The sequence below is a fragment of the Mesoplodon densirostris genome, chromosome 7 (assembly GCF_025265405.1).
Source record: "Mesoplodon densirostris isolate mMesDen1 chromosome 7, mMesDen1 primary haplotype, whole genome shotgun sequence".
In the NCBI taxonomy this organism is placed as follows: domain Eukaryota; kingdom Metazoa; phylum Chordata; class Mammalia; order Artiodactyla; family Ziphiidae; genus Mesoplodon; species Mesoplodon densirostris.
Window position 1 is genome coordinate 66,125,692 of NC_082667.1, and position 26,835 is coordinate 66,152,526.

General features: G+C 50.7%; 1 protein-coding gene across 1 annotated transcript in view; it reads left to right on the forward strand.

The window, feature by feature from the left end:
• Window positions 1-3,338: 3,338 nt before the first annotated feature.
• The window catches only part of AMPD3 (adenosine monophosphate deaminase 3), a 41,191-nt gene continuing 17,694 nt past the window's right edge, over window positions 3,339-26,835 (forward strand). Inside the window, exons 1-5 of the mRNA XM_060103467.1 lie at window positions 3,339-3,394; window positions 13,865-14,090; window positions 20,001-20,205; window positions 23,447-23,609; window positions 25,849-26,068. Coding sequence (XP_059959450.1) covers window positions 13,870-14,090; window positions 20,001-20,205; window positions 23,447-23,609; window positions 25,849-26,068 — 809 coding nt within the window. The 5' untranslated portion in view covers window positions 3,339-3,394; window positions 13,865-13,869. The remainder of the gene's footprint in view (window positions 3,395-13,864; window positions 14,091-20,000; window positions 20,206-23,446; window positions 23,610-25,848; window positions 26,069-26,835) is intronic.

The window sequence follows — 26,835 nt, forward strand, 5'->3', positions numbered from 1 at the left end:
GTTTATAATGTGAATGATATATCTAGTATAACATGCTGTGGTTTTTATGTGTAAGAGTAAACACCAATGCAGTGGCTGCCCAGACTGGAATACAAAACTGGGGTTGGGGGCAGGGAGGGACTCCATATGAGTCACACAAGGTATCCCTTCAGGTATAGGTGATATTTTAGCAATGACTGTAACTGTGCTTTAAAATAATCATGTTATGGGGAAAGCACTTTGAAAATTGATGCTGTAACTGTTTCCATTATCATGTGATTTTAATGCCAAAATGAAGTGTGTCAGTTTCAACTATATAGACTGTCATAGCCACTGTCTTCAAAATTAAGAAGTACACTTTTTAAACCTATATTACATTCTTCCAAATAAAGAGTTTCTGGAGTTAAAAAAAATCCCATTGTTAAAAATATCTGCAGGAACAACTAACTGATGAAAATGAAACAGCTCATAAAACACTGAGCAGCTTAAACTGGTTTTGCCTCCTTAAATAGGTTGTTGAAACAGCCCCAGCTTAAACTGGTTTTGCCTCTCTAAATAGGTTGATTAATCAAACCTTGAGTTATTTTACAGAAACAGCAGTGCAAGATGGGAAGCCATCTCTTCAGGATGACCCCCAACGGAGAATCTTCAGTCTACAGAACCTACAGTCTACAGTCAAAGAATCAAAAGGTTGCCACTGGAACTCTTAACAAAGCAAAGGGAGAAGTCCTTCAATAAGGAAAATCTGGCTTCCAGTAGCACGAGTAGTTTATATGTTCTGATTCAAGACTAGCTAATCAGCTTCCAAGTTTGAAATTCCCATACCTCTTAAATTTCACCCCAACCCTGGATCAAGGAGATAGATTTGAGAGCTTTGCCTCCTGTCTCCTTGCTGGTCAACCTCGCAATAAAGCTTCTTCTCCCTCAAAACCAGTGCCATATTATTGGCTCCTATGCACATCAGGCAGTGAACCTTTGCTTGATAACAAAAACATCATTGGGAATGTGGGCTTCATGGACAAAGAAGAGTTTTCTGGGGGAATTTCACATTTGCAAAATTGGTAGATGGGATTTAAGCAGTGAGAATTGTGATTTAATAAGTGTAGTGAAAGAACTTTTTTTTTTGATGCGGATCATTTTTAAAGTCTTTATTGCATTTGTTACAATATTGCTTCTGTTTTATGTTGTGGTTTTTTGGCCTGGAGGCATGTGGGACCTTAGCTCCCACACCTGGGATGGAACCCACACACCCCCGCCCCGCTCCCTGCATTGGAAGGAGAAGTCTTCACCACTGGGCTGCCAGGGAGACCCAGAACTTTTTTATTTGGGTGTATTTGTCTTTGTGAGGTTTTTGGTTTTGCTTTGCAATTAACAGCCATTAGGACTAAGTATTGACATTAACTGAACTTAAAAGCATACTTTCTAGTCTCATAAAATATTAAACTAAGATTGATTGAAATCATTTTTAATCATGTTGCACTCAGATTTTTGCTAATAACTTTAAAGTGAAGGGAAAAAGGTATAATGTACCATTCATTAAAATTGAAACAATTTAAGATTATTGTTTCATCTTTACCAAACCCTGTAATGACTTTTAGCATGCCTTATAATACATAATGTATTTATATAGTTACATGTGCATATAACTTACAAATAAATTGTAAATATCAGGCTAGGACATAGAAGGAATAAAACTTGGTGCATGAATGAGACAATGTGAAAGCAGTTGCCACCATCAGGACACTAATGAATAGTTTCACTTCCCCCTTGGTGACTAACTGGTGTGAGATATGAAAGGGAGAAGGGGTGGAGGATAGCTCTCACGTGTGGCTTGGGGGAGTGGGTGGTGGTGCTGTCACGCAGAAGGCTGGAAATGTTACCTAATGAAATTTGGGTCCACTTGACGAACTACTGACCCTGGGTTGTGGTGAAGGAAAGTGCAGCATTTGTTGCAAGGCCAAGCAAGGAGTACTGGCGGCTAAAGCTCAAAAGACCGGAACTCCTCGATGGATTTCAGGGAAGGGTTTTTAAAGACAGGGAGAGGGTAACAGGGTGGGTGATCATATCCTGGACATTCTTCTGATGGGTGGTGAGATAATTAGGAGTCAACATCATCAACCTTCTGGTTCTAATTGTCTGGGGTCTATGTGCTTGTTGATCAGCATGCAGTTAATGCCTTCCACCTGGTGGAGGTTTCAGTATCTGCAAAACAGCTCAAGCGTATGGCTCAGAATATTATCTATAGCCCTCGAAGAGGAACTAAAGGTCCTTGACTTTGTTTTATAGCTAAACTATTATTATTTTTGTCTTACTTGACTGTTTTCCTTTGCTTCTGCATTTTCTCACTTCTCTGATTAAATTTGGAACTCAGGAAAGGCCTAGGATGCTAAAGTTTTTCTATAAACAAGAGGCAGGTGGAGGACAGGGAGGGTGGGAGGAGTCTGTTCCTAGAAGGCCTTATAGGGTCCTGCTTGGTTACGGAAACACAGGAATAGGGGTAGGTTCTGGCACGTTCCTGGAAGGAAATTAGGAGTTTGAGTTTGGACACATTTCCTCCAGCCTAGGAACCTCTAGTGGAGATGTGTCCAGTTGGTTGGATATGCCATCTGCAGCTCTGGAGCATTCTGGGCTGGAGAGGAGTTTCCAGGGTCATTAGCAGGCAGGAGGTTTTAACATGGGAGTGGGTGAGATCCCCAGAAGGGGCAGGCAGCCCAGTAGTGGAACCCCAGAGAACACCACCACAATGAAAAGCCAGGCCCTGGAGGCTGAGAAGCTGCAGTCATTAAGGTGTGTAGAAAATCTGGAGAGAGAAAGGGGAGGTGGTTGCAAGCTCTGACTCTGGAAACTGTACTCCAAGAGTTGCAGGAAGGAAGGTGTGCTCAGCAGGTTCAAAGGCTGGGGAGAAGCGACTAGGGGAGGCTACAAAGCACCCACTGGCTTCGGCAACTAAGAGGTCAGTCCGGACTTAGAGGGGCGGGTGTGTAAGCCCGAGCACAGGGTTGGAGAACAGAGACTGTCAGTTCAGCTCCAGGGAGTAAGTCACCTGGATGGGGGCGCTGACCCCAGAATTTCTCCTTGGGACAAGTCCCGGCACGGGAGGAGGTTTGGGAAGATCCGAACATCGTGAGAAAAGCTTTGGGGCCCGGGGATGACCGCAGAGGCGAGGTCCGGAATGCCGGGCTGGACCTGACCCCCCGGCTGCGGCGGGCGCGCTTCCGGCTGAGGGACAGGGCGGCGGCCGCCGCGCCCCGGGAGCTCTCAAGTTTCCTTTCCTGTTGGCCGTGCGGCCCTGCGCTTCAGGTAGCGGCGGCCTGGCCGGGTGGGCGGGCGGCGGACAGGGCAGACTTCCGCGGCGGCGGCTCGGCCCGCGCCCCTCTGTCGCTGGCTGCTCGCCTGTCCTCTGCTCCGCGCCCAGGTAGGTCACCGACTGGGGCGGCGCGAGACCCCCGGGATTCTCCCCTGCGGAAGCGGCCCTTTTCCTCCCGCCCGGCGGCCCGGGAGCTCTGGGCTGGCGCGGCGCAGCACCGCGCCCCGGGACCGCCGGCCCCTGTCCCTGCCGCGGGGCGCACCGCCGGCTCCCGCCCAGCGCCCGCTGTGGGGCGAGGCCTGGCCCGGGTTCCGCGGGTCGGCGGCAGGGCGGGGCAGCCCTTCTGCGGCGCTCGCTGTGCGCCCTGCCCCGCGCCGCCACCTGCGCTCCAGACTGCGGGCCGCCCTCTTCGGCCCACTGCATGGCCCTGTCCCCTGAAGCCCGTGAGTGCGCGCGACGCTGCCCTGCTGACCTTGGGTCCACGGCTCGCGGCCCCCGGCGGCCCACAGTGGGAGTCGGAGCGCCCCCGGGTCGGAATCTCGGCCCTGGGCTTCCCTGCCCGCTAAGGCGGCGGCTCCGATCCCGGGTTCATCCCCTGCCTGGGCCCTGGGCTGTGCTCCTGTCCCAGTCCCTGTGGTGGCCTGGGCTCCAGAGGCCTCAGGTGAGCCCGCCACATCTCGGCTCCCTGGCGACCAACATTGGATTCGAGAGGTTTAGAGAAATTATGGGACCCGGGACTTGCCGCCACTTAAGCGCCCGGACCACTTTCTAGTGCCTGAGGACTGGCTAGATACCAAGGGCTGAGGATTTCCACCTGGAGGCAGGGGGATGCACAGGATGGCTGAGTGATGGGGTCATTGGAGGCCTTCATCCTTACCTCTTTGGCTCTTTCCTGGCAAGGGAGGTAGGTGTACTGCATCTGGCAGTCTGCTTTCTGCCCTTGAACTTCCTGGTAGCTGCTTTGCCAGTGGAACTGCTTGACTTGGCTGGCAGAGGCCTCTGGGGTGAGTCTTGAGAGGCCCTGGAGTAGGAGAGGCTTGCTAACTAGAGTGTCACTTACACTAACTGTTGGGTCCTTGTATGTGGCTGGAAGCTTAGTGATGACAAATTAGCAAAGGAGCTGAGTGAAGAAAGCTGGAAGCACTAGTAGGAATTTCAGCGTGGTCCTGAGCCCTTGCTGGCTATCCCCTTGGATGTGGTGACCAACATTTGGCCATCTTTAGGGGGAAATTGGCTGCAGCTGGAACCCTCATGGGAGAAATTCCTCCTCTGGCTGTGAAGCATCAGTGTTGAGTGGTAGTCAAGCCATAGGGCCAGGCAGACAGGGCCCCTGTCAGCACTCACCTTCTGGAGTGTTAGCAGATTTGGAGTAGTTAGCCTGACCTGGCTGCAACTCTGAGGGGCTGGCTTACTCTGAAGATGCCGGTTCGGGGCTGCGCTAAGAATCATGGGACTTATGTGGGTGGTTTGCTGGAAGACTCTGGGACCTCTGAGCCCCACCCTCAGCCCAACCTTGGCTCTTTGGAGATCCTCAGTAAGGAGTGAGTGGCTGTCAGCAAGGTCAGGAAGCTCTTGGACAGGTGAGACCTGTTTTCCTTGTCCTCACACTAGGTGACTCACTCTTCGAATGGCTTTGAAATCAATCCCTGGTTTTGAAAATATGGGCAGATAAAATGTAGCCTTCGGGTTAAGCAGGGAGAAGATCTTCGCTCCCCGAAAGCTACTCATTGGCCTCCCTGGTTCTTCCCCCCAAATATTAATCCTTTATTTCTTCTGTGTGCTGCTGCATATCTAGGACAGGAGATCATGGCTTTGGGCTCTGATCTAGGAGGGGCTAGGGCCCAAGAGGATGGGCTCAAGGCTGGGGTGCTGGCCATGCAAAGTCAGCAAGAGGTATCACTCATAGAGGAGAAGGCTCTTTTTCCTGATCCGGTTTCACACTTGAACATGGTTGCCTTCTCCTTGCACCCAAATAGGAGTTGAGAGAGTACTTGTCACATAATAGTGTTCAGTAAATAATGTTGAGTGAAAGGATTTGGTGTCTACATGAAAGGTCATGTTCATTTTCCCAGCTGGACTTTCTCGCACCTGGTATCAGGGTGATAATGAGTCAAGAGATAATACTTATAAAGCACACATTATGTGCCAGGTACTATTCTATGCACTTTACACATGCCAACTAATTTGTCATGGCAACCTATGAGATTGGCACTGTTATTATCCCCATTTTAGAGGGAATAAAACTGAGCCAGAGAAATTAGTAACTTGCCCAAGGTCATGCAACTTAGTGGTGGGGCAGGACTCCAACCTGGGTAGTCTGGCTTGAATCCATATTCTTAACCACACACCGAACTGACTCTTGACACTGGAATAGATAGATTCACCACTTAGCTCACTGACTCATTCATTATGTTATGCGTTCATTCATTCAACAAGTATTTCTTGATACCTGCTATATTCCAGGCATGGGGATACAATAGTGAATGAGGTGGGCAAGGTCTGTCATGGAGGTGATATATAGTGGGCAAAGCCCCTTTGACCAACGCCTCTTTGAGTCATGCACACCTCAGAAATGAGAAGGAAAGTGGGCCCCTATAGGCCACCCTACAGCATCCTTTTGGGGAGGGGAGAGTCGTATCTTTTTGGATGAGTCATAATTTGATTCCAGCCTTTCCTGTTTGTTGGGGTTTTGTAAGGGACACTTAAGTGATAACAGTAAATGCAATCTGATTTGGCACAATAACTTTATGTCCTTGAACCTAATAAATATTGTAGGTCTTTATCTCATGGCAATGAAAAAAAAAAGTGAATGCAGTCTGGTCTCCTGGGCGGGAGGTGCAGGCCTGGGTCTGGTTATCATAGATTGTCTTTTTTTTTTTAAGTCTATTTTTAAAAGTTGAGATATAGTTGAGGTATAATATTATATAAGTTACAGGTATGCAATATAGTGATTCATAATTTTTAAAGGTTATACTCCATTTATAGTTATTATAAGTTATTGGCTGTATTCCCTGTGTTGTACCATATGTCCTTGTAGCTTATTTATTTTATACATAATAGTTTGTACCTCTAAATCCCCTACCCCTATCTTGCCCCTCCCACTTCCCTCTCCCTACTGGTATCCACTAGTTTGTCTTATATATCTGTGAGTCTGTTTCCTTTTTGTTATATTCATTCGTATTTTTTAGATTCCACATATAAATAATATTATACAGTATTAGTCTTTTTCTAACTTATTTCACTTAGTGTAATACCCTCCAAGTCCATCCATGTTGTTGCAAATCGCACAATTTCATATTTTCTTATGGCTGAGTAGTATTCCATTGTATATATGTGCCACATGTTCTCTATCCATTCATCTGTTGATGGACACTGGGTTGCTTCTATATCTTGGCAATTGTAAATAATGCTGCTGTGAACGTTGGGGTGCATGTATCTTTTTGAATTAGTGTTTTCATTTTTTCAGATATATACCCAGGAGTGGAATTGCTTGGTCATATGGTAGTTCTGTGTTTAGCTTTTTGAGAAACTGCCATACCGTTTTCCACAGTGGCTGCACAAATTTACATTCCCACCAACAGTGTACGAGGGTTCCCTTTTCTCCACATCCTCGCCAGCATTTGTTATTTGTGGTGGACTTTTTGATGACAACCTTTCTGACAGGTGTGAGGTGATATCTCATTGTGATTTTAATTTGCATTTCTCTGATTAATGATATTGAGCATCTTTTCATGTGCCTGTTGGCCATCTGTATGTCGTCTTTGTAAAAATGTCTATTCAGGTCTTCTGCCCATTTTTTAATCAGGTTGTTTGTGTTTTTGATGTTGAGTTTATGAGCTGTTTATATTGATGTTTTGGATATTAGCCCCTTATCGGTTATATCATTAGCAATATTTTCTTCCATTCAGTAGTATCGTAGATTGTCTTAATGTTCCTTCATAAAGGAAAAGGCTTTGCGTTTGGGACCAGTGCTCTTCCATCCGGGGGACTTCTGGGCCACGAGGAGCAGAGACAGGTTAGGCTCAAGGTGGAATTGTTAGGTCCTGAGCAAGGGTTGCCCTCCCAAAACAGAGCCACAGTTTCCTCCTAAACTGTTCTGGAGGGTCTTGTATCCCTACAGTGGGACCCTTGGCCATTGTCCCAACCTGTGTCATCTTAGTGGGTCTGCTGCCCGTCTCTGGACATGATGGAGTAGATCTCACACTGGTCACTGGGGCCCAGGAAGGCAGCTTTCTCCAGGTTGGAAAATGAAGGCTCAAAGTGGAAGGCATTTTCCAAAGCCTATGCCCAGGATATTAATGGGTATTTTTTCCCTATGGTGGCAGTGGTGGGAGGGTCAAATAAGTGTGTTGGGTTAAACAAAGTTAAGCAGCTTTCTTGACTGGAGGACTTCTCAGATGTTTAGAACCTGGTAGTAGGAATTGTGTGTGAATCCCCATAAAGGACTGTGGTATGCAGTACTGTCCAAGCCTTCTGACATTTTTATGTTGTACAGACTACACTTTGGAAAATGCTTGTTTAGACCAAGGGTATCCACGGTCTGGTTAAAGGTGCAGAATAAGATTCCTTGGATGTGCTGGGTCTAAGTCGGTTCTCAGATGCATGGGCTAGGATGCTCCCATGGCAGCCCCATCCTACGTGCCCCCAACCCCGCCCCCCAAGCACACTAGCAGAAGGAATCATTTGCCTCTCCTCCGTCTGGCAGGATAGTACTAAGGGCTCCGGTTTTTTTTTTTCCGTTTTAAGGTCATTTAATTATTTAATGAATACACATTACCCTCCCTCTAGGTTGCTTGTAGCCTGCTGGTTGCAATGTTTATGAAACAGCTGTGAGGACAGGGGGGTCATAATCTCTGGGTAGCTAAAGCCCAGCAGCGGCCTGAGGATCGTGTGTCAACCCTGTAATCCTGCTCTGTACCCACAGGAATTATTATGTGGGCTCAGGAAGGCACAACCTCATGATTGGACGTGAGGAGGTGACTCAGGCCCAGGTCAGGGCTGGAGCCAGCCTCCTGGTAAACAACTGGCCCCATCCTATCTGGGCGCTTCTCCCCAGGATTTCGACAGCACCACAGAAATAGCCCTTTTGCTTATGGTTATTTCCCAGACCCATGCTGTTGGTCTGAGTCCCGGGGAAGCTGTGTGTCTGTTGTGAGCTTCCCCACAGAGGACCATCCTTCTCCTAAACGGCAGATGAAGAGTGGAGCTTTGCGACCCGTGATGCTGTTGTGATCCACCCTGACTGCTCTGCGGGTCACTTGAGGCAGGGAGAGTGGCAGCTGTGGTGGCGGGGTGGCCGCGTCCAGCCGGCGCTCAGGAGGCTCCTCCGAGCTGGAGGCATACGTGGGAGCCGGGAGCAGCAGTAAGAAGGGGAGGCTGGGGTAGGGGGGCTTGGGTGGGTCAGGCGGGAGGCACTTCTTCCCTGGGTGTGGATGGGTGGGCAGGCACGTGTGCTCTGGCAGAGCTGGTCAGGCCGCCCTGTCACCTGTGATGTGCAGCTCTTTTCAGGGAAGAAGGGAAGGAATGAGACAGGGCATGCCCGTCTCTTCAGCCTTGCCTGCTCCTGCGCTGAGATGTCCCCTCCCCCTGAGTCCCTGTCCTTTCCAGTTCCTGGCCCTTCCCTCTTTTAGAGGGGGTGGGGAGAGGCTCTTATTGGCAACTGGCCGAGAGCTCCCCCCGCCAGTCCTGGGGTGCCCTCAGGACTGTTTGGGGGCCCTTTGGGGGACCCTCTGAGGGGACCAGGGCAGGCTCTGTGTGTATAGACGACTTCCCTTGGTAAGATGAACCGGATCACCAGGCCAAGCCCGAGGTGGGGTTCAAAACGGAAGCAGCACGGGTGATGGTATTGCAGTTAGTGCTCAGCTTTCAGGAGGGGTCTGGACGTTCGAGGGAGGCTGTGGCTTATCGTCTGTGGTTTGTCAGGAAGGCTGAATGCATGAGTGCATTGGGCAGCAGTTGCTTTAGTTTCCTGCTCTGAAGAGGGCTGTGAACGGGGCCAGGACGCTGCATTCTGGACACAGCAGCCATGATAACTAGCATTACCTGGGCCCTGTAGGACTCTTGGAAACTTTCCACTTCCATTTCATATTCATGGAAGAATTTGCAGCCCAGGCTTTTCCTGCTTTTGCTGAGGGCTGTTCACAGATATGCAAAGCAGAGACCTCCCACCCCAGCAGCAGACAGAACCCGACTAACTGCACTTACACTGACTCAGCTCAGCCTCCCTGGCAGCACACAGCCCTTGGCCCAAGTGCGTCACCTGGGTGGCATCCTCAGAATCAGCCATGGAGACTCCAGTGCCAGGCTCAGGTCTGTGTCATGGGTTCTAACTGGGAGTCTGGCAAGAGCAAGAAACAGCATCATTTGTATGAGGAGGGGATTTAAGAGGCACTGTGCTCCCTTTCTGGAGGGGTCATGATGCTATGAAAACGTTCCTGTTTGTTGAAATTGGTGGTGTTTTATAGCTTTCTGACTTCGGGACACTTTGCCTCCAAGCTCATTGGAGGGTATTGTATTATATGTAACAACGACATAAGCTGTATCACTAGCCAATGCGGGTGAACTCACAGTTGAGCCTCCTAAGCCTGCTGGCTTCAGCTGACAAGTGGTTGAAAGCCAGGCTTGAACTGGCAGCTGGAGCTGAAGCTCTGCTGGGCGTGTGTATGGTGGGCTTTCTTCCGCATGCCTGGCCTGGCAGGGGTCTCTGGGTCTGAGAAGAGAGGCAAGCTCTGGAGGGAGGGGTTGGCAGGTGGGAGCTGTCTGCCAAGGATGTGCAAGAGACAGCAAATGTCCAGAAGGCTCCTAAGGCCCACTGACTTAGCCTAGCACCCCAGCTGGGTTACTTGGTCAATACTAAAGCATGGAATGGAGACTTCACCAATTATTTAAGACATTGGTAGTAGTTCTGTAGGAGATCCATAGGGATTCTGACAAAAAGGGGTCTATGGGGAGATGGTACTCTGTGATCCTTAAGTCTTTGGTGTGCCCTGTGTATCTGGGGTGAAGAGGCTGTGGAATGCAGCGTCTCCCTAATAATTGACCACAGGACCTGTTTCATAGCAACAGGTATTGACTTCTAGTGGGACCAAGGTTGGAGAAGACTGATGAAAGCTATTTGAGCTAAAGAAAAAGGAAGATCTTTTGTAGAAAGATGCATCCTGAAAAGTGTGTTTAGTTGACTTGAGCAAACTAAAAATGCTTCATGGAAAAACATGGCAGGATCTGGCGTAAGAGCCCTCAGACACAAAGGACCCCCCCACCCACAGTGCCCATTTCTGAGGGTACCTAGTGGGGTGTGGCTGGGTGAGGCCTGTGTGTGTTTGTGTGGGGTGTAGGAAGGTGGTGGTGGGCAGCTTCTATCCAAGGCAAGAACTAATGCAGAGATGGATCTCAGTGATGGAATTCCCTTTGGACCAGCCTCTCTCTGGTGTGGGTTAGGTGGGAGAGGACCCTGATTGCCAAAATCTGGGATGTAAAGGTTTGATTAGTTTTCATATTTTTCTCTTTTTATAATTTTTAAGTCTATTCATTTTCTTTCTATCTTTTTTTTTTTTTTTAAGAAGATGTTGGGGGTAGGAGTTTATTTATTTATTTATTTATTTTTGCTGGGTTGGGTCTTCATTTCTGTGCGAGGGCTTTCTCTAGTTGTGGCAAGCGGGGGCCACTCACTGTCGCAGCCTCTCTTGTTACGGAGCACAGGCTTCAGACACGCAGGCTCAGTAGTTGTGGCTCATGGGCCCAGCCGCTCTGCGGCATGTGGGATCCTCTCAGACCAGGGCTCGAACCCGTGGCCCCTGCACTAGCAGGCAGATTCTCAACCACTGCACCACCAGGGAAGCCCTATCTTGTTTGTTTTGTGCAAATGACATTACAATAGCATTAATGATCAAAATCAGATATTGCCTGTCACACAGGTGATCCTGCCATCTGGTCATTTGAGTGTGTGTCTCTTGCAGCCCTCGCCCATGAGGGGATGCATTTTCCTATCATTGTAATCAAAGCACAGGTACAGTTTCATGTATTAATTTTTTCATTTGCTGTTATCTCCCACTGTAATTTTTTAAAAAATAAATTTATGTATTTATTTTTGGCTGCATTGGGTCTTCATTGCTGTGCGCGGGCTTTCTCTAGTTGCAGCAAACAGGGGCTACTCTTCATTGTGGTGTGCGGGCTTCTCATTGCGGTGGCTTCTCTTGCTGTGGAGCACAGGCTCTAGGCATGTGGGCTTCAGTAGTTGTGGCTCGGGGGCTCTAGAGTGCAGGCTCAGTAGTTGTGGTGCACGGGCTTAGTTGCTCCACGGCATGTGGGATCTTCCTGGACCATGGCTTGAACCCGTGTCGCCTGCATTGGCAGGCGGATTCTTAACCACTGCGCCACCAGGGAAGTTCTCACAAGGTATTTTTTATGTGATTGCACTGTCCTCATAGTTATAATTTTGGTTGCTTAATGTTTTTTTTCAAGTGAGTATGCTCTCATTTGGACATTTTAAAGCTATTTATATGAAGAGTGCAGGTAAACATGTTTGTGCTTTTTCCTTCCTTCAGATTCTTTTCTTAGAAGCAATTTCTAGAAGTGGGTTTACTCTGTCAGATGCTTGAATGGTTTATGGCATTTGCTGCCTCTCGCTTGGGGCCCTTTGGAGGTCTACTTCTGAGATGCGATGTGAGGTTTTGGAATGCTGCACTTGCCCAGGGCCTTAGAGTTGAGGGCTGGGGGCCCAGCTTTGTTCTCCCGTAACAGCTCCTCCTGGGTCTAGCTGTTTGTCTTTCTCTCCATTTCTTTCTTCTGTCACCTTCTTCTCTGGCCTCTGCTCTGATAGTTTCCAGCTTCCCCGTCTCTCTGCTATCAGGATGTGGAAATCTCCACAGTCAGCTGTTCCTCTTCATCTTTGCAGGATAGGCCTTTGCAGTCTTGGTCTCTGCTGCCACAGACCAGCAGTTGCATGCTGGGCTGCCTCTCTCCTCCCAGCTCCCTCCCACTCAAGCCCCTGAGGGTGAAGGAGGCCCAGGAAAGGCCTGGCCCTGGGGGGCGGGGTTGGGGGGAAGGAGGAAATTGGTTTCACAGTCTAAGGGCCCACAGGGGTACTTTGCCACCCGTTACCAGCCTGCTTGCTTCATTCCTGTCTGTGTCATGAATTAGACCCACGTGCCGCAGAGGAGACCAGAGCAGCAAGGCTCCCCAGGCACCAGAAGCCCCCCTGGTACCTAGAACTGAGAGGGCCTTGGAGATCACTTAGTCTAATCCCCTTATCTCACAGGTGAGAATGCTGTGAGGCCGAGGGAATGACTGCCCCGAGGTTGTTCAGTGAGTCCCTCCTCCTTGGTAATTGCTTCCTCTCCCTGCCAGGCAGCAACTGGCCCCTGTCTCACCTTCATCCTCCTCTGTCGGGCTGACAAAGCCACCTCTCTCTTTAAACCCTCCTTAAAGAAACTGGGTGGACAGGAAACGCCTCTTCCAGAGCCGCTCCTGGTGAAGGTGGCTTGTGGAGAGGATGCAGTATTGGTCTGTTCCATAAGCGTGAGGGACAGTGAGGACACTTGCCCTGACCCCCAAATAGGCAGAGAGAAGCAGCACAGAGTAGTGGTTTAGAGGACAGATGCAGGAACCAGGTGCCTGCATTCAAATCCCTCAGCAGAGGCTTAGAGAGGAAAGGGCCAGGGGAGCCAGAGACTGAGAACAGCTCAGGTCTCTGCCCACTTATTAGAGGTGTGAACCTGGGCAAGTTAGCTCTCTCTGCCTTCCTTCTCTCATCTGTAAAATGGAAATTAACTGAGCTAGTAAATTTACAGGGCTTGGCGGAGTGTACTTACTATGGGCTATGTAAGTGTTGAAAGACAGACAGGCAGAAAGACAGGAAAGAAAGGAGCCAACCAGGTGATTGAGACCAGCTACTGACAGTGAGGAACGCAGTGTGCAGAGGGGAGGAGAAGGGCAAGCTTCTTTGAGGAAGTGAGTTTTCAGTCGGGTTGTGAAAGGTAAAGAGTCTCCCTGTCCCCAAACCTTTATTTTATTTGCTGTCTTGTTAGAAGTTCCAGAGGGTCTGGGAGATGGTGGAATTATGATTTCATTTCAGCAAAAGGCCTCATTTTATGTGGTGAGGCATGTAGCTGCAGATCTCCTGGGACCTTATGCTAATCATTAACCCCTTTGGTCTTCCGTCTTCCCCTCTGTGCAGTGGGGAGCAAGCCTCCTCGTAGCCTGCAGGACGGGGCTTCTGAATGCTCATCTTCCTGATCTGTCATGGAAACCAAGGCAGGAAGGGTGGGGCTGCCCACACGCTAAGGATCCCCCGGGTTCAGGAAAACAGAAGTAGACTTGGTTGGACCGTTCATTCTTTCGCTTCTGAACGTTTGCTTTCTCGTGAGATGTAACTGGACCTACACCCTTCATATCCAGTCACTTAGGGAGCTAGTTTTAAAAATTGGCCTGCGGGGTTTGGTCTGGGGAGTTCCTAAGTAGACAGCTGACCACAGGGACTGGGGCACCTGGCCCTTTTTTCGGTATCTTCCCCTGCCACGCAGCAGTGACTCAGGTGGTCCAGTAATTCCTGAAGGCTCACGCTGGTTCTTTTTCTGCCAGTCGAGATGCCGCGCCAGTTCCCCAAGCTGAACATCTCCGAGGTGGACGAGCAGGTCCGGCTCCTGGCTGAGAAGGTGTTCGCTAAAGTGCTCCGAGAAGAGGACAGCAAAGATGCCCTGTCCCTCTTCACCGTCCCCGAGGACTGCCCCATCGGGCAGAAGGAGGCCAAGGAGAGGGAGCTGCAGAAGGAGCTGGCAGAGCAGAAGTCTGTGGAGACTGCGAAAAGGTTTGTCCCCCTGACTTGTGTGGGGCTGTTCAGACCCAGGCAGGCTGTGGGTGTGTGTCCCGGATGAGACGGCTCGTGTGAACGTGGCTGTCTTGGGTACTGAGTTTATTTCTTAACCAAGACTACTGAACTCACCACTTATTCACTGAAGTGTGTCTTGGTGCCTTTGTTTGGTTGAAAAGATCAAAAACCACTTTCTCTACTGATGTTTTAATAACAAATCATGTGCACAAATACACACCGTTTCCAAATGACCTTTCCGTTTTCTTTCTGAAAACTTGAGGATTTCTTGGGAAACATCAGTTTTACTTCTTTTCATCACTTTGCATTGTTAATTAACAATGTATATGTACTTTGCATTGTTAATTAACTCAGCTCACTATTTGCCAGGTGTTGTGCTGGGCACTGGGGATGCATTAGTGAACAAGATAGATATAGTCCCTGCTCTGTAGAGCTTACAGCCGGTCTAGACAGTAATTAAGTGACTGGATCACTTAATTGAAAAATGACAAGTTATGATAAGTGCTGTGTTAGTCAGGGTCTAACCAGAAAAGCAGGAACTACTTGAGTAATGGAAATAGGATTTTCATGCAGGGAATTGGTTACAGGGTGTAGAGAACTGAGGAGGCAAGCAGTGGGGAGAGAGGCAGCCTGGAGATTAGACACAGTAGGAAGCAGCCACCACCCCAGGCAGAGAGACAGTGGAGAGAGGTGGTGTTGCTGGAGCCTGGGGTAGAGAAGTTGGAAATGCGGTGGCCTTGTCAGTGGAAAATGTAGCCTAGGGGGAGAGGCAACAGCTGCAGAGATGCCTCCCAAGGCAGAGATGGAGGCAGAGATACCTGGCTTTAATCCTTCTGGCATGTTCCAGTTTCCCCCACTGGTTGCCACTGGCCAAACCTAGCCAGCAGCCAGCTGACGCATGGAGAGGGAGAGTCCTTTTTCCGACTGGGTACTTAGGGAAGGTCTTTCCTAGGAGGTGACATTGTAGCTGATGCAAAGGTGTAAAGGAGCTAGTTCTGGGTAGAGCTGGGTGAGAGTCTTACAGGTGGAGCAGCCAGGACAAAGGCCCTCAGGGATCTTCAAGGAGGCCCATGTTGGGTAGAGGTGTGGTTAAGGGGGAAGCGCTATGACCTCCGGCTGGAGGGGCAGGCAGGGCCCAGATCAGATTGGTCTGTGCTCCCTGATAAGCATTGGGTTGGTTAAAAAGTTTGTTCAGGTTTTTCTGTGAGATGTTACGGAAAAACCCGAATAAACTTTTTATCCAACCCAATAGTTTGGATCTTTGTCCAAGTGCATTGGGAAGCCCTCACCCTTTTAGCTTATCTCACCTGGGAGAGCAGAATTAAAGAATAAAAAGCTTTGAGAACGTGTCTGGCAGGGCTGTAGCTGGGTGCCTGGCTGGCTGGCGTACTGCAGACCCCAACAGCTAACGTAGTAGAACTTGGGCTTTCTCTGCAACCTAGTCCATCATCAGGTCCTTCCTAAGGTACCGCCTTATTTTAAAAGGCAAGTCCTTTCCTTTCTTGGTAGGACAGAATTTCAGTATTTCCTTAACTTTTTTTGGAAAGTAGTAAAAAAGTCAAGTACTTGTATGAAGGCAAGAACAGAGGTTCCTTATCCAAAAAATAAGTGTTTTCCTTCCTCTGAGGGGCTGTGAAGTGAAGGGGTCACTGGTGCCATCGGCCAGCTCTGAGTGCCGGCCTTGTGCTGAGTGAGGTGGGGACAGGTCATCCCTGGAGGGTAAAGCAGAGCCTGATGGGGGAGACCCTGGTCCACACTGCACTGACTGAACAGAGGGCTGACGTTATGAACTGAATGGCCTGCAGGGCGTTCTGTGTCTTAAGAATTGAGCATTTTGGACCCTTTATAATGAGAAGGAGTCCTGGCATTTCGTATTACTAGAAATAGGTTTCTGAGGCCAGTTTCCATTACAGAGCGACACTGGGCCTGACGTCTGCAAAAGAGAGTCTTCTCTTCTTATCAATGCCCAAGCTAATGGCAAAATAGAAGCCTTCTTACTCGAAGTCCAAACGATGCTCCGTGGTTTCCAGAAATTCCTCTGTAAGCTCATCTCCAGAAATTTTTCTCCTTCTCTACTTGTTAGGTTGTGATGGTCTTGGTTTGCATCTGTCTGCCCCTTTCATTTTTTTTTTTTTTTTGCGGTACAAGGGCCTCTCACTGTTGTGGCCTCTCCCGCCGCGGAGCACAGGCTCCGGACGCACAGGCCCAGTGGCCATGGCTCATGGGCCCAGCCATTCCGCAGCATGTGGGATCCTCCCGGACCGGGGCACGAACCCGTGTCCCCTGCATCGGCAGGCGGACTCTCAACCACTGCGCCACCAGGGAAGCCCCTGTCTGCCCCCTTTGACTGGAAGCTCCTTGAGCACATTATCTGGCTCCCACCGGATCCTCAGGATCCAGCCCAGGACTTGGCCTGTGTCGGTGAGCAGTGTATGTGCGGCAAAAGAAAGACATCCTGTTTCTCCACTGCCACCACAGATACTACCTCAGGGTGGCCACGGCTCTCTGGGCCACTGTGTTCTACCACTCCCTGGTACACTCTGTGACCTTGGGCCCATTAGGAAACCTTTCTGTGCCCCAGTTTTTCATCATCTGTAAAGTAGATATGGTAAAGAGCTACTTTCTTGGGGTGTTGTGAGGAATGAGGGAATTAACATACGCAAAAGGCTTGGGGCAGCGCCTGGATCACAGTAAGCCCCATGGAGATGTTAACTATTTGTCCAGCTTCCTGCGGCAGAGATGGGCGGCAACAGCAGCTACTACTTACTGTGGGCTAAGTGCTGGCCTGTGCCGTTTACTTTCATTCTTTAAGCCCCACATGAAGCTTATCAAGTGGATATTCTTATCTCGATTTTGCTGATTAGGACACATAGCCAGTAAGTGACAGGGCAGAGACTAAAATCCACGTCTTTGGAAGGTAGAACCCCACATTTTAACCACGAGGCTGTCCCACCTCCAGTCAGGGCTGGGGTCCTTGCTTCCACAAGAAGACACTGGAATGACACTGGGGGCTGCTCCCCAGGGTATAATTGCCGGCTTCTGAATGAAATGGAGGGAAAAGCTGGACCATAGCTCCCTGCTGCCCACTGGCTTCTTTCCTGCCAGAGGACAGCTTGGTCCCTAGACTGCCTGTCAGATGTCCCAGTAGCCTCTGGAGCTGTGCGCCCCCAGCTTTATCTTTCAGCCTCGCTGTTCAGTAGAGACACCGTTATGCAAATATTCAGATGTGAATCGTTCGGAAGAGGAACCCTCTCCGCAGCTTCCTCTTTGTCTTTGGCTGCTCCCTGAAATTCTGGAATATAAATGGTAATATGGAGCCTTCCTGCCAGAGCCAGGCGCTGTGCCGGGCTTGGAAGATGGAGGGCGCTACATACAAGAATCAGAGGGCGACCCCTGCCCAATAGCCAGTGAGGAACCTGGGCCTCAGTCTAGGCCCACATGGAGATGAATTCTGCCAACCACCTGCATGAGCTTGGAAGTGGATTCTTTCCCAGGGTCTCCAGCTAAGAGCCCGGTGTGGCCAGCCTGGGTTTGGCCTTTCAGTACCCCAGATGTAGAGTCCAGCTGAGCCCACGCCGACGTTTCACCTACAGAGCTGCGAGCCAGCAAGTGGGGACTGCTTGAAGACACCAGGCTTGTGGCAATTTGTAGTGCAGCCATAGAAGATGAACACAGGGCCCTCTCCTTGGGCTCCGTTTAGCTTTTCTGCTTTTCTTAGAGACGAGCTTTAGTGGTTACCTCTGGTTATTCCAAGCCCTTGCCCATGGTGTGTGGGCCCTAAGGAGTTGCCCCATCTGTTGTTAAACCTGTCCCTTATCCCTGCAAAGCCCAAGCTCCCAGCCCATGTTCATATGTGACAGTCTGGGGCTCACCTGAAGACCAAGGCTGGAGCCATAATGGATGGGTTCTGGCTTCCTCACTGGGACAGAGGAATGTGGACATTCCTTGGACAAGTCGGGTGGCTTTGGCTCAGGCAGCCTTCCAGCTTTCTGATTGTGGTGTGTTTTGTTTTTGTTTTTGTTTTTAACTTTTTAACCTGTTTCTCACCTTAGATGTCACCTTGCTTTTCCTTAGCAGGACTGGTCATCAGGCGGCATTGGCTGAGGCTTGCAGGGGTATAGTTGGCATAGAGATAAAAACAGTGACCTGGCAGACGTGTGGGTGACACTGAAGCCAGAGGCTCACAGGGTCTGGCTGACCCTGTCAGCATATGAGAGGGAGCCGAAAGTAACGGCTCTTCCTCTCGGTGTGAACATCCAAAAGATGCCCAAGTGGGAACCTCATTGCTCAAGGTGAGTCTGCCTCTGAGGAATGATTGACAGGCATGAGTTGGTATCTTCCTTGGAATAGGATGCTTGACTCAGCTCCGTGTGATGGATGGATGGTGGGCTGGGGAAAGCCTAGGCTGGAGGTTCCTGGAGTCCAGCCTGGGTCTCCTGAACAACTCAGTGCATCTGTTAGGTAGGGTCGGGGTCAGGGCAAAGACAGACTTCTGAAAAAGGGCCGCCTCCACTTTCCAGGTCTAAACAGTCTTGTCCCCAAAGAGGTGATAACACATGTGGGCAGATAAGGACCAGAGAGCCATGGCAAGCAGTGGGTGTATAGACAGGGCAGGGAGAAATTGGTGGTTCCTGAAAAATCAGCCGTGGATCTGTGAGAAGAGACCTGGCCAAGAGCCAGGAAGAAGACAGCTGCCTCTGGGTGAGTCATAAGGTCCGTTTGGAGATCAGCTGATTTCTCCACACCCTGTAGGTGTCACCGGTGCCTGGAGAAAAGGAGGGGTTCTAGGGGCTCTGGTGGGTCACGGTTGTCGCTGAGTCCTTCACTGGTGTCTGTAAGCCCTGGTTGTGCTAGGATAGTACCCAGGAGGCTGCTGGGCCCTGTGACACAGGAGGGCAAGTAGTCAGCTGGCATTGGACATCACTGGGTGGCAGTGCTGGGGAGAGACGTGGGAGAGGGGAGTGCTGATGGCCTCACCTCCCTGCTGCTTAACTCTATGTCTGGAGATCCTAGGACTTGGGTTGGTGTCATTTGAAACATTACTAATTAGTTAATGAGGAAGGTGAGGGTTCACAAATCAGCATTGCAGATAAGCACGAGCTCATGGCATTTTAAACCAACCTTGTGCTTACTTCCCCAAGAGTTTGTGAAATCATCTTTTGGTGCCAAGGTGACAGGTCCAGAGAGACCTGAAATTGACACTGATCAGTCCCTTTCCCATAACAAAGCTACAGATCTGTGCCTGTCCCAGCAGCGGCCAGGAGGACACATGCCAGGCTAGAGGAAGGAGCAGCCGGGGTGACAGGGTACTAGGGAGGTGGGAAGCTAAGGGCTAACTGCACCTTGCCGTGACTTTGTATAAGCCATTTCCCATCTCTGGTCCCCTGACTCTTGCTTTGTGAAAACAGGAGGTGGGACTGGTTGATTGTCACAATCTCTTCTGGCTCCAATGCCCCCAATTAGTAACATTGTGCAGTGCACTGTGATTGAGACTGTTCATATGCTGGGACTCAGAGTTTGTCTTATCTGAAGACAGCATGGTGGTTGATTCGACATCGTGCTCACCTCACCTGCCCTTGATGTTAGACCCCTGCAGGGTGGTCTGCCCTCTGTCTCCTGAGACATTTGCCTACTTGAATGTTCCACGTGCCCTGCAAACGCAGGCCACAGCAGTTCTTAGTGGCTGCAAGGAGGGGTGTCTGGGATATTGCATGCAGAGAGACGCGTGTGAGAGGAAGGCATGAATGATTAGAAACTTCTTAACGGTAGGACCAGCACCGCTGATTCATCAGAGACAAATTCTCCTGCCATGTCCAGAACAGAGACTCTTCATCACTCGCCCCAATTCGCTGCTGCTTTCTTTCACTTTTCCTTGTCCTCGACTTTTAGAAAGAAAAGTTTTAAGATGATTCGGTCCCAGTCCCTGTCTCTGCAAATGCCGACGCAGCAAGATTGGAAGGGCCTCCCGACAGCCTGCCCAGCCACGTCTGCCGCAGCTCCTGTGCTCCCCGGAGCCCCTCCGCAGCCCGCATCCATGCCCTATGCCATGCCCGAGTTCCAGCGGGTCACCATCAGCGGAGACTACTGTGCTGGGGTAAGGCGTCTCTGCGGGGGCTGTGTGAGTATTGTATGTGCCTTGTGCCAAAGCTGGGGTCCCGTGGGGTCCCGCCCAGCCCTGAAGCCTGGCCTGGTCTGTGGGTGTCTGGGAGGTGTCAGGCAGGAGGCACAGGAGTCTGGAGAGAAGGAGGGTTCTAGGTGAGGTGTGTGTCTAGGGTGCTGCTCTCCCTGTGAGGAGGGCCTAGGGGCTGCATGTTGGTACACCGTGTGGCCCGTAGGTTCCATATGTGCTCTGGGCCCAGAAACACTGCTCTCTGTCCCTGTAGCCCACTGGGGACGGTTCCAGCTTGGGCTCTTTAGTGTTCCCAGATGTTGAATGGATTAAGTCCTGGGGTTGATTGGTTTGTGCGCAATCAGTTATTGCTGATCCAGCTCCTCCTCTGTGCTTGGACTCATGTCCTTAAATACAGGCTAGACCAGCCAAGCAGGACGAGCAGGTCTTGACAAAAAAATGAACAAGCTTGGTTTGCACCAAGTCGGTTAACTCAGTCACTGAAAATGTGCTACTTTCACCTGGTTGGATGATGCATTTTTATTGCTTGTTTCTTGAAGAGAAATATCACTTAGTGCCAGGTTTGGTTCCATCTCCCTGGCCCTCAACCTACTACCCGTGCCTCAGTTGGCCTTGTTATTCTCTCGTCTTTTTTAACAGTAGTTTTAGAATATATAGTGTATCTGAGAAAGCACAGTGACTTATTACTCTTCTATACATTTTCTTCTAGCTTAAAAAAATTTATTTTTTGAGCAATAGAAAATCCTTGCATATGGCTTAAAATTTAAAAGGTACAAAAATTATATCAGTCCTCTAGCCACCCGATTCCCCTCCTCAGAGGCAGTCCTTGGTTTTGGTTGCTGGTGTGTTCTCACATAGATGGCCTGTGTACCTACAGTTTACTATGCCCATGTAGTTGATTTATTTATTTTTACACAAATGGTAGTTACTATACATTATACTGAGCCTAGGTTTTTCAGGTAACAGTACATCTTGGGGATAATGCCATATCAATACATCAAGAACGTCCTTGTTATTTCTTTTTCACAAGTGCATAGTATTCCACTGTGTGGATGAACCATACTTTATTTAAATTCCTTTCTATGGATGGGAATTTTGGTTGGATTGGAAACAGCACAGGCCTTGTCTGGAGATACAGCATCCTGACCAGGAGTCCGTGGTGTCCACCCAGCCTCTGGCACGTGGGCAGAACAGTGGAAGGGGAGACTAGAGGGGGGCTGACAGCCAGCTGAAGGGGGGGAGGACGTTGGCCTGGTGCATTAACTAGCTTCTTTCCATCAGTCTCCTGCTTGGCACATTGTAGGGCATAGAGCCCCTGAACTGGCGAGTGGTCCCCAGAGAGCCACCAGTCCACGAGAGGCAGGCTGACCTTGCAGGTCGCCTTGGCCCCCAGTGGGTCAGCTGCCAGGCATGAGGCCTGAAGTGCTTACAGGTTGGCTGGTCCGCTGGGACTCTGAGCACGTCTCTGATACCTCCAGCTGTGGCCTGAGCCCCTTGCCCTGCTGAGTCCCTCAGTCCTGCAGACAGAGTATTTGGCTTTATTGTTGGCAGGGACATATTTGTGTCTACGGTGTTGTCCGCTCACCTATTCCTGCTGCTCTCCTAAGCCATCAGAAAGTGTAAAATGGAATTAACACCCCCTCATGGGGACACCTGGAGTCAGGAAAGGAGAAGCTCCTTCCTTAACAAGAAGCAAGGAAAGAAAAAAAAAAAAAGTAAAAGTATAAAAATGTTCATGGGAAAGACAGATACCAACTTCCTTCCTCTGAGGATGGAGTGGGTGGAGGAGGGCAGAGTTTTAGCTTTTATCTGAGATGATTTATTTATGTCAACATATAAGACATCTGAAACAACAATAACAATATTAAAATTGTTAGCTCTGGAAGGTAGATACATGGGCGTCTGTCATATTATCTCCAGTGCTTGTCTGTATGTTTACACCATTTCAAAACTAAAAATGCTTTTTTTTTTTACTAAAGCCAGAGGGGTCACGGTCCAGGCCCCAGCCTTCCAGCTCTGTGCTCCCTCTTGTATCTCCCTCTGCTGCATCTCATATCCATCCCCTCTTATGAATGACTGTCTCCCCCAGCACGTTCAGATTTCTTCCACACCTGTCCTTCCCAACAGACAAAGATTAACGAGCCCACTGGAAGGTGGGAATTTATCTCATTTATCTCTGGGTGTGAGGTAGCTCTGGGAAAGCAGAGCATACTTGGGCTTTGGGACTCAATCAGATCAGGGTCTGAAGTTTGACTTCGTGACTTCCTGTGATTTATCCTCTCTGGGTCTCTGTTTCCCCAGTTGTAAAATGGGTTGCAGTGAGGACCAAAATGAAATCTACGAAAAGGGTCTGTCCCATAACACACAAGTGCTTGTTGACAGGGTGAACTGGGGTGATTACCAGATGAATCAGAAGCCTGGGGTTGGCAAAGCAGCAGACTGAGCACACAGAAGTTTTTAGCTTTACCTCCGAAGAAACCATGTATTTTCTCAACTGAAAATGATGATGCTAACCCTGATCAGGGGTATGGTCCAGGCTGTGCCTCTTCTTGGGCCGGGGGCAGCAGCAGCTGGCTTGTGGTTTAATCAGCCGCACTAAGGCTGGCCTGCGGTGTGCAGGCTGGGGTACCTGCCTCTCTCCAACAGCCCCAAGTCTCCTCCTGTGTTGGGGGACCCCAAGACCCCTGCCGGGTTCAGTGATTTGCCAGAAGGACTCCTGGGACTCGGCGCAGAGCTGTACTCAGGACTAGGATTTATTACAGGGAAAGGCTGCAGAGCAAAGTCAGCAAAGGGAAGAGGTACATGGGGCAGAGTCTGGAAGAGGCCAGCAGCAAGCTTCCTAGCAACCCCGCCCGGTGGAGTCACCAGAACGCACTTAATCCATTCAGCATTGAATTGTGACAGCATGTGTGAAGTGTCATCTACCATGGAAGCTCATTAGAGACTCAGCAGCCAAGGTTTTCACTGGGGCTGGCCGCACGTCTGTAGAGCACATCCCTCAATTCCAGGCTCCCAGAAGGAACTTGGGTGTCCGGCATTAACCATGGTATTTGTACAAACCGTTCAAGCACAGGGAGCCCCTGGGCCCACAGTGGTGGGAATGCTCCCCAAACCCAAGTTCCCTGCTGCCAGTCAAGGGCCAACCTTGTGGCAGGTCTTGCTAGGTCAGTGGTCTCAGGCCTGCTGTGTGAACCCTTTTCTGCAGATCACCGTGGAGGACTATGAGCAGGCTGCCAAGAGCCTGGCCAAGGCCCTGCTGATCCGGGAGAAGTATGCCCGGCTCGCCTACCACCGCTTCCCACGCACCACAGCCCAGTACCTGGGTCACTGGCAGGCAGACGCTGCACCTCTGGAAGAGGGCCTCCCAGGTATGGCGCTGTGGCTGCAGGTGGGCTTCCAAGCAGGGCATGGCCTGAGGGTTGGCCAGGAGGTTTTACTGGTTGGATGTATTTCCCCCAGATGGTGTTTTAAGGGCCGAGCCCTGGTATTGGCTTCTCCTGCACTGATTTTTTTGCTGGTTTCCCCAAGGATTGATTCCATGTGCACTGTGTGCCTTGCCCTTGGTTGAGCTGTATAAGTTGAGAGAGACAAGGTAGGGGAGGGGGGGAAAGACAGTCCCTGATCTTGGGAGTCCTCTAGGGAGACAGGCAGTCTCATGCTGGATATTTAAACACAATCAGACAGTAAATGCCAAATTGGTGGTGAGGTGGGTGGCGTGTGGGTAAGTAGAGAGGGTGTGTTCCCAGGGCAGGGAAGTTGGCTCTGGAGTCCAACACACCTGCATTCCGATCTAAGCTCCACCACTTTCTTGGGCAAGGAAGGTATTTCTCCAAACCTCAGCTTCTCAGTCTGTAAAATGGGAATACTAATAATATCTATCCCTTGGGCCAGTTGTGAGGATGAAACGAGAGAATGCACGTGACGTGGTTAGTGCAGTTCTGGCATCTGGGGAGTGACTGGTAAATAGGAGTTACATTGATGCTGTGGAGTTTGGGGAAAGGGAGGGGTCAGAGAAGGCAGGATGGTTTCTGGTGGAGTCTGTTTGGCCTGTGAAAGACCCAGGAGCAGTAGAGGCTGTAAGTTAACTAATATGAATGAAGACAACAGGAAACCTCGATCTTGAAAGTTGGTGGTGGGGGATCTGATGAGGGCCTGGTGAGGGCCTGGTAGTCTGTGCCAGCACCCAGGACCCTGGCTACGCCCCTGGGGGGAGTTGGTGCCAAGATGTCTCCTGTCTCTTGCTTTCCTTGAAGCTCTGAGACCTCAACTTTGGGCATCTGTTACTACCTGGGGCCCTGGGTAAGTCTCAGCCCTCCCAAACCCGTTTCCCTGTCTGTCTGAGGGAAGTTGATCCCACCCGCTCCAGTGTTGGCAAGGGCAGGCAGGAATGACTGTCGAAGGTGTACTTTATACAGAACAGAGTCCCCGGGGGCCCGGGTGTGAGTGTGGTGACGTGGAGGCAGTGGTCCCCCCAGGCCTTTGGACTGCGTGTGTCTCACAGGCACTGGCACACATCAGGGACTCCTGAGCTGGCCTGTGGCTGTGCCTGGTGTGTGTGTGGGGGGGCATCAGTTCCCCGCCCCCGTGCTGCTGAAGCCCCTGTGATGCCTCACATCTGCTCTAGGGCAGTCTGTTCCGAGCACGGATGGGGGAGGCCCAGGCAGCTACTCCGCCTTCCTTCCTTCCATTGATGAAGATTCCAGGGTTTCCTCCTGCCTGGGGTGGCAGCCAGGCAGCTGGACCCTGTGCGGGGTTGGCTGATGTGCAGAGCTGAAGCCCCCAGTTCTACTGTTGCTCAGCATAACCTGTTGCTTGGCCAGAACAGAGCTTATCGAGAGCCAGGAAAACCCACTATGAGAGTAGTGAGAATAATGCCCTACGGTGTATTACTGTTTACAAAACATTTTCCTCTACCTGCTAGTGCAGCCCTCACAACAGCCCATTAAGGCAGGGTGTCATCCTCAGGTGAGCAGACAGGTTCAGGAGGTAAAGTTGTTTGCTCCAAGTCGTAGCTGGGAAATAGCCGAGAGGCATTTTCTGGCTCCTGGGGGCTAACAGCCCACAGCCTAGGGACAGACAGCTCTGTCTCTGGGGGAGACCTTCTCTATTCTGTGCTTATTTGTGGAGGGGATGGCTTCTTCATCTAGCCCCTGAGCCTCCCTGGGCTCAGGAAGATGTGGAAGGGCAGGGGCAGTTATTCCCACCGGGCAGTGCCAGGTTCTCTCTGTTCTCTTACTAGGAGAAGACACAGCTGCCCTTTTTCATAAGCCTCGTGTCCCTGAAGTACCCAGGAGGCTGAAGCTCATTTCAGTTAAAACAGTAAAGGGCCAGCCGTGTGCCATGGCCCGTTCTAGGGAATGGGGATACAGCAGTGAACAAAATGAACATATACTACCCAAGGTAAAGAAGAGAAATTACTTTACATAGTGGCAAGTGCTGAGGAGACAGAATAAAGCAGGGAAGGGGATATGAGATGTCGGGGGCAGTGGGAGTGGTTAGGTTTTAGATCAGACAACCGGGGCAGGCCTCGGTGGGGACGTGACTTTTGAGCCCCTGTGAGCTCCTGAGGTGAAGGGCACTTGGCCTTCACTCAATCCTGTTTTGCAGACTTCTACCCTCCCCCACTGCCCCAGGAAGACCCTTACTGCCTGGATGATGCTCCCCGAAACCTGGGCTTCCTGGTCCGCATGCAGGGGGGCATCCTCTACGTGTACGACAACACAGAGATGCTGGAGCGCCAGGAGCCCCACAGCCTGCCCTACCCGGACCTGGAGACCTACACGGTGGACATGAGCCACATCCTGGCTCTCATTACCCATGGTCCCACGTAAGCCCCCCGAGTCTGCCTCTCTTTGCAGGGGTGCTGTCCTGTAGGAAGGGACCGGGAGAGGCCTCTTGCTCTGGGCTTCCCCTCAGCTAAACCACCCCAGAAAGAGAGTGGTTTCCCCTTTCCCCAGTGCTTTGTGGGTTTCTGCCACAATCTTCCTTCACAGGCTGGCATATTCTTAAAGTTGCTACTACCTGTCCCTTCTGCACGCGCAGGTGTGGGGCATCTGCTTGCCGGTGGCCACCTGTGCACCTTACAAGGGTGGTCACTCCCCACCCCCCAGGCAGGACGGCAGCCTTGCGGAGAGTTACCAGCCTAGGGCCTTACTGTAGGTGGGGGAGTGATGAAGACTGTTGCTTCCTCTGTTGGTTTTTCTGTGTTTCTGGAGGGGAGAGTGCAGGGAGCCTGGGAACTTAGCCACGACCCCCGTGTTGCTTGTAGGCTTGGCTCGAACTGACCTGGCAGGGAGCTGTCTTCCTGGGCCCTCGCTTCTTGGTGAGCACTTCAGCGAATCAGCAGCGGAGGCTCAGCCTGCCCGGGCCCTGAGCCCCTCTGAGAGCGGCTGTGCTGTGAATACCCAGCCAGGACTGGGGGTCCGGGGGAGGGTGAGGAAGCTGGTCACGGCTGAGGGACTTATCTCTTTCCCTGCCTTTTGGGGTTCGCTGGGAATGGGGTGATGCCAGTGTCCAAGGCGGGAGGGTGGGCCCTGAAGGGATGGACAGAGTGGGTCTTGGTCCTCGGTGATCTGAGGGCAGACGTAAGAGCTG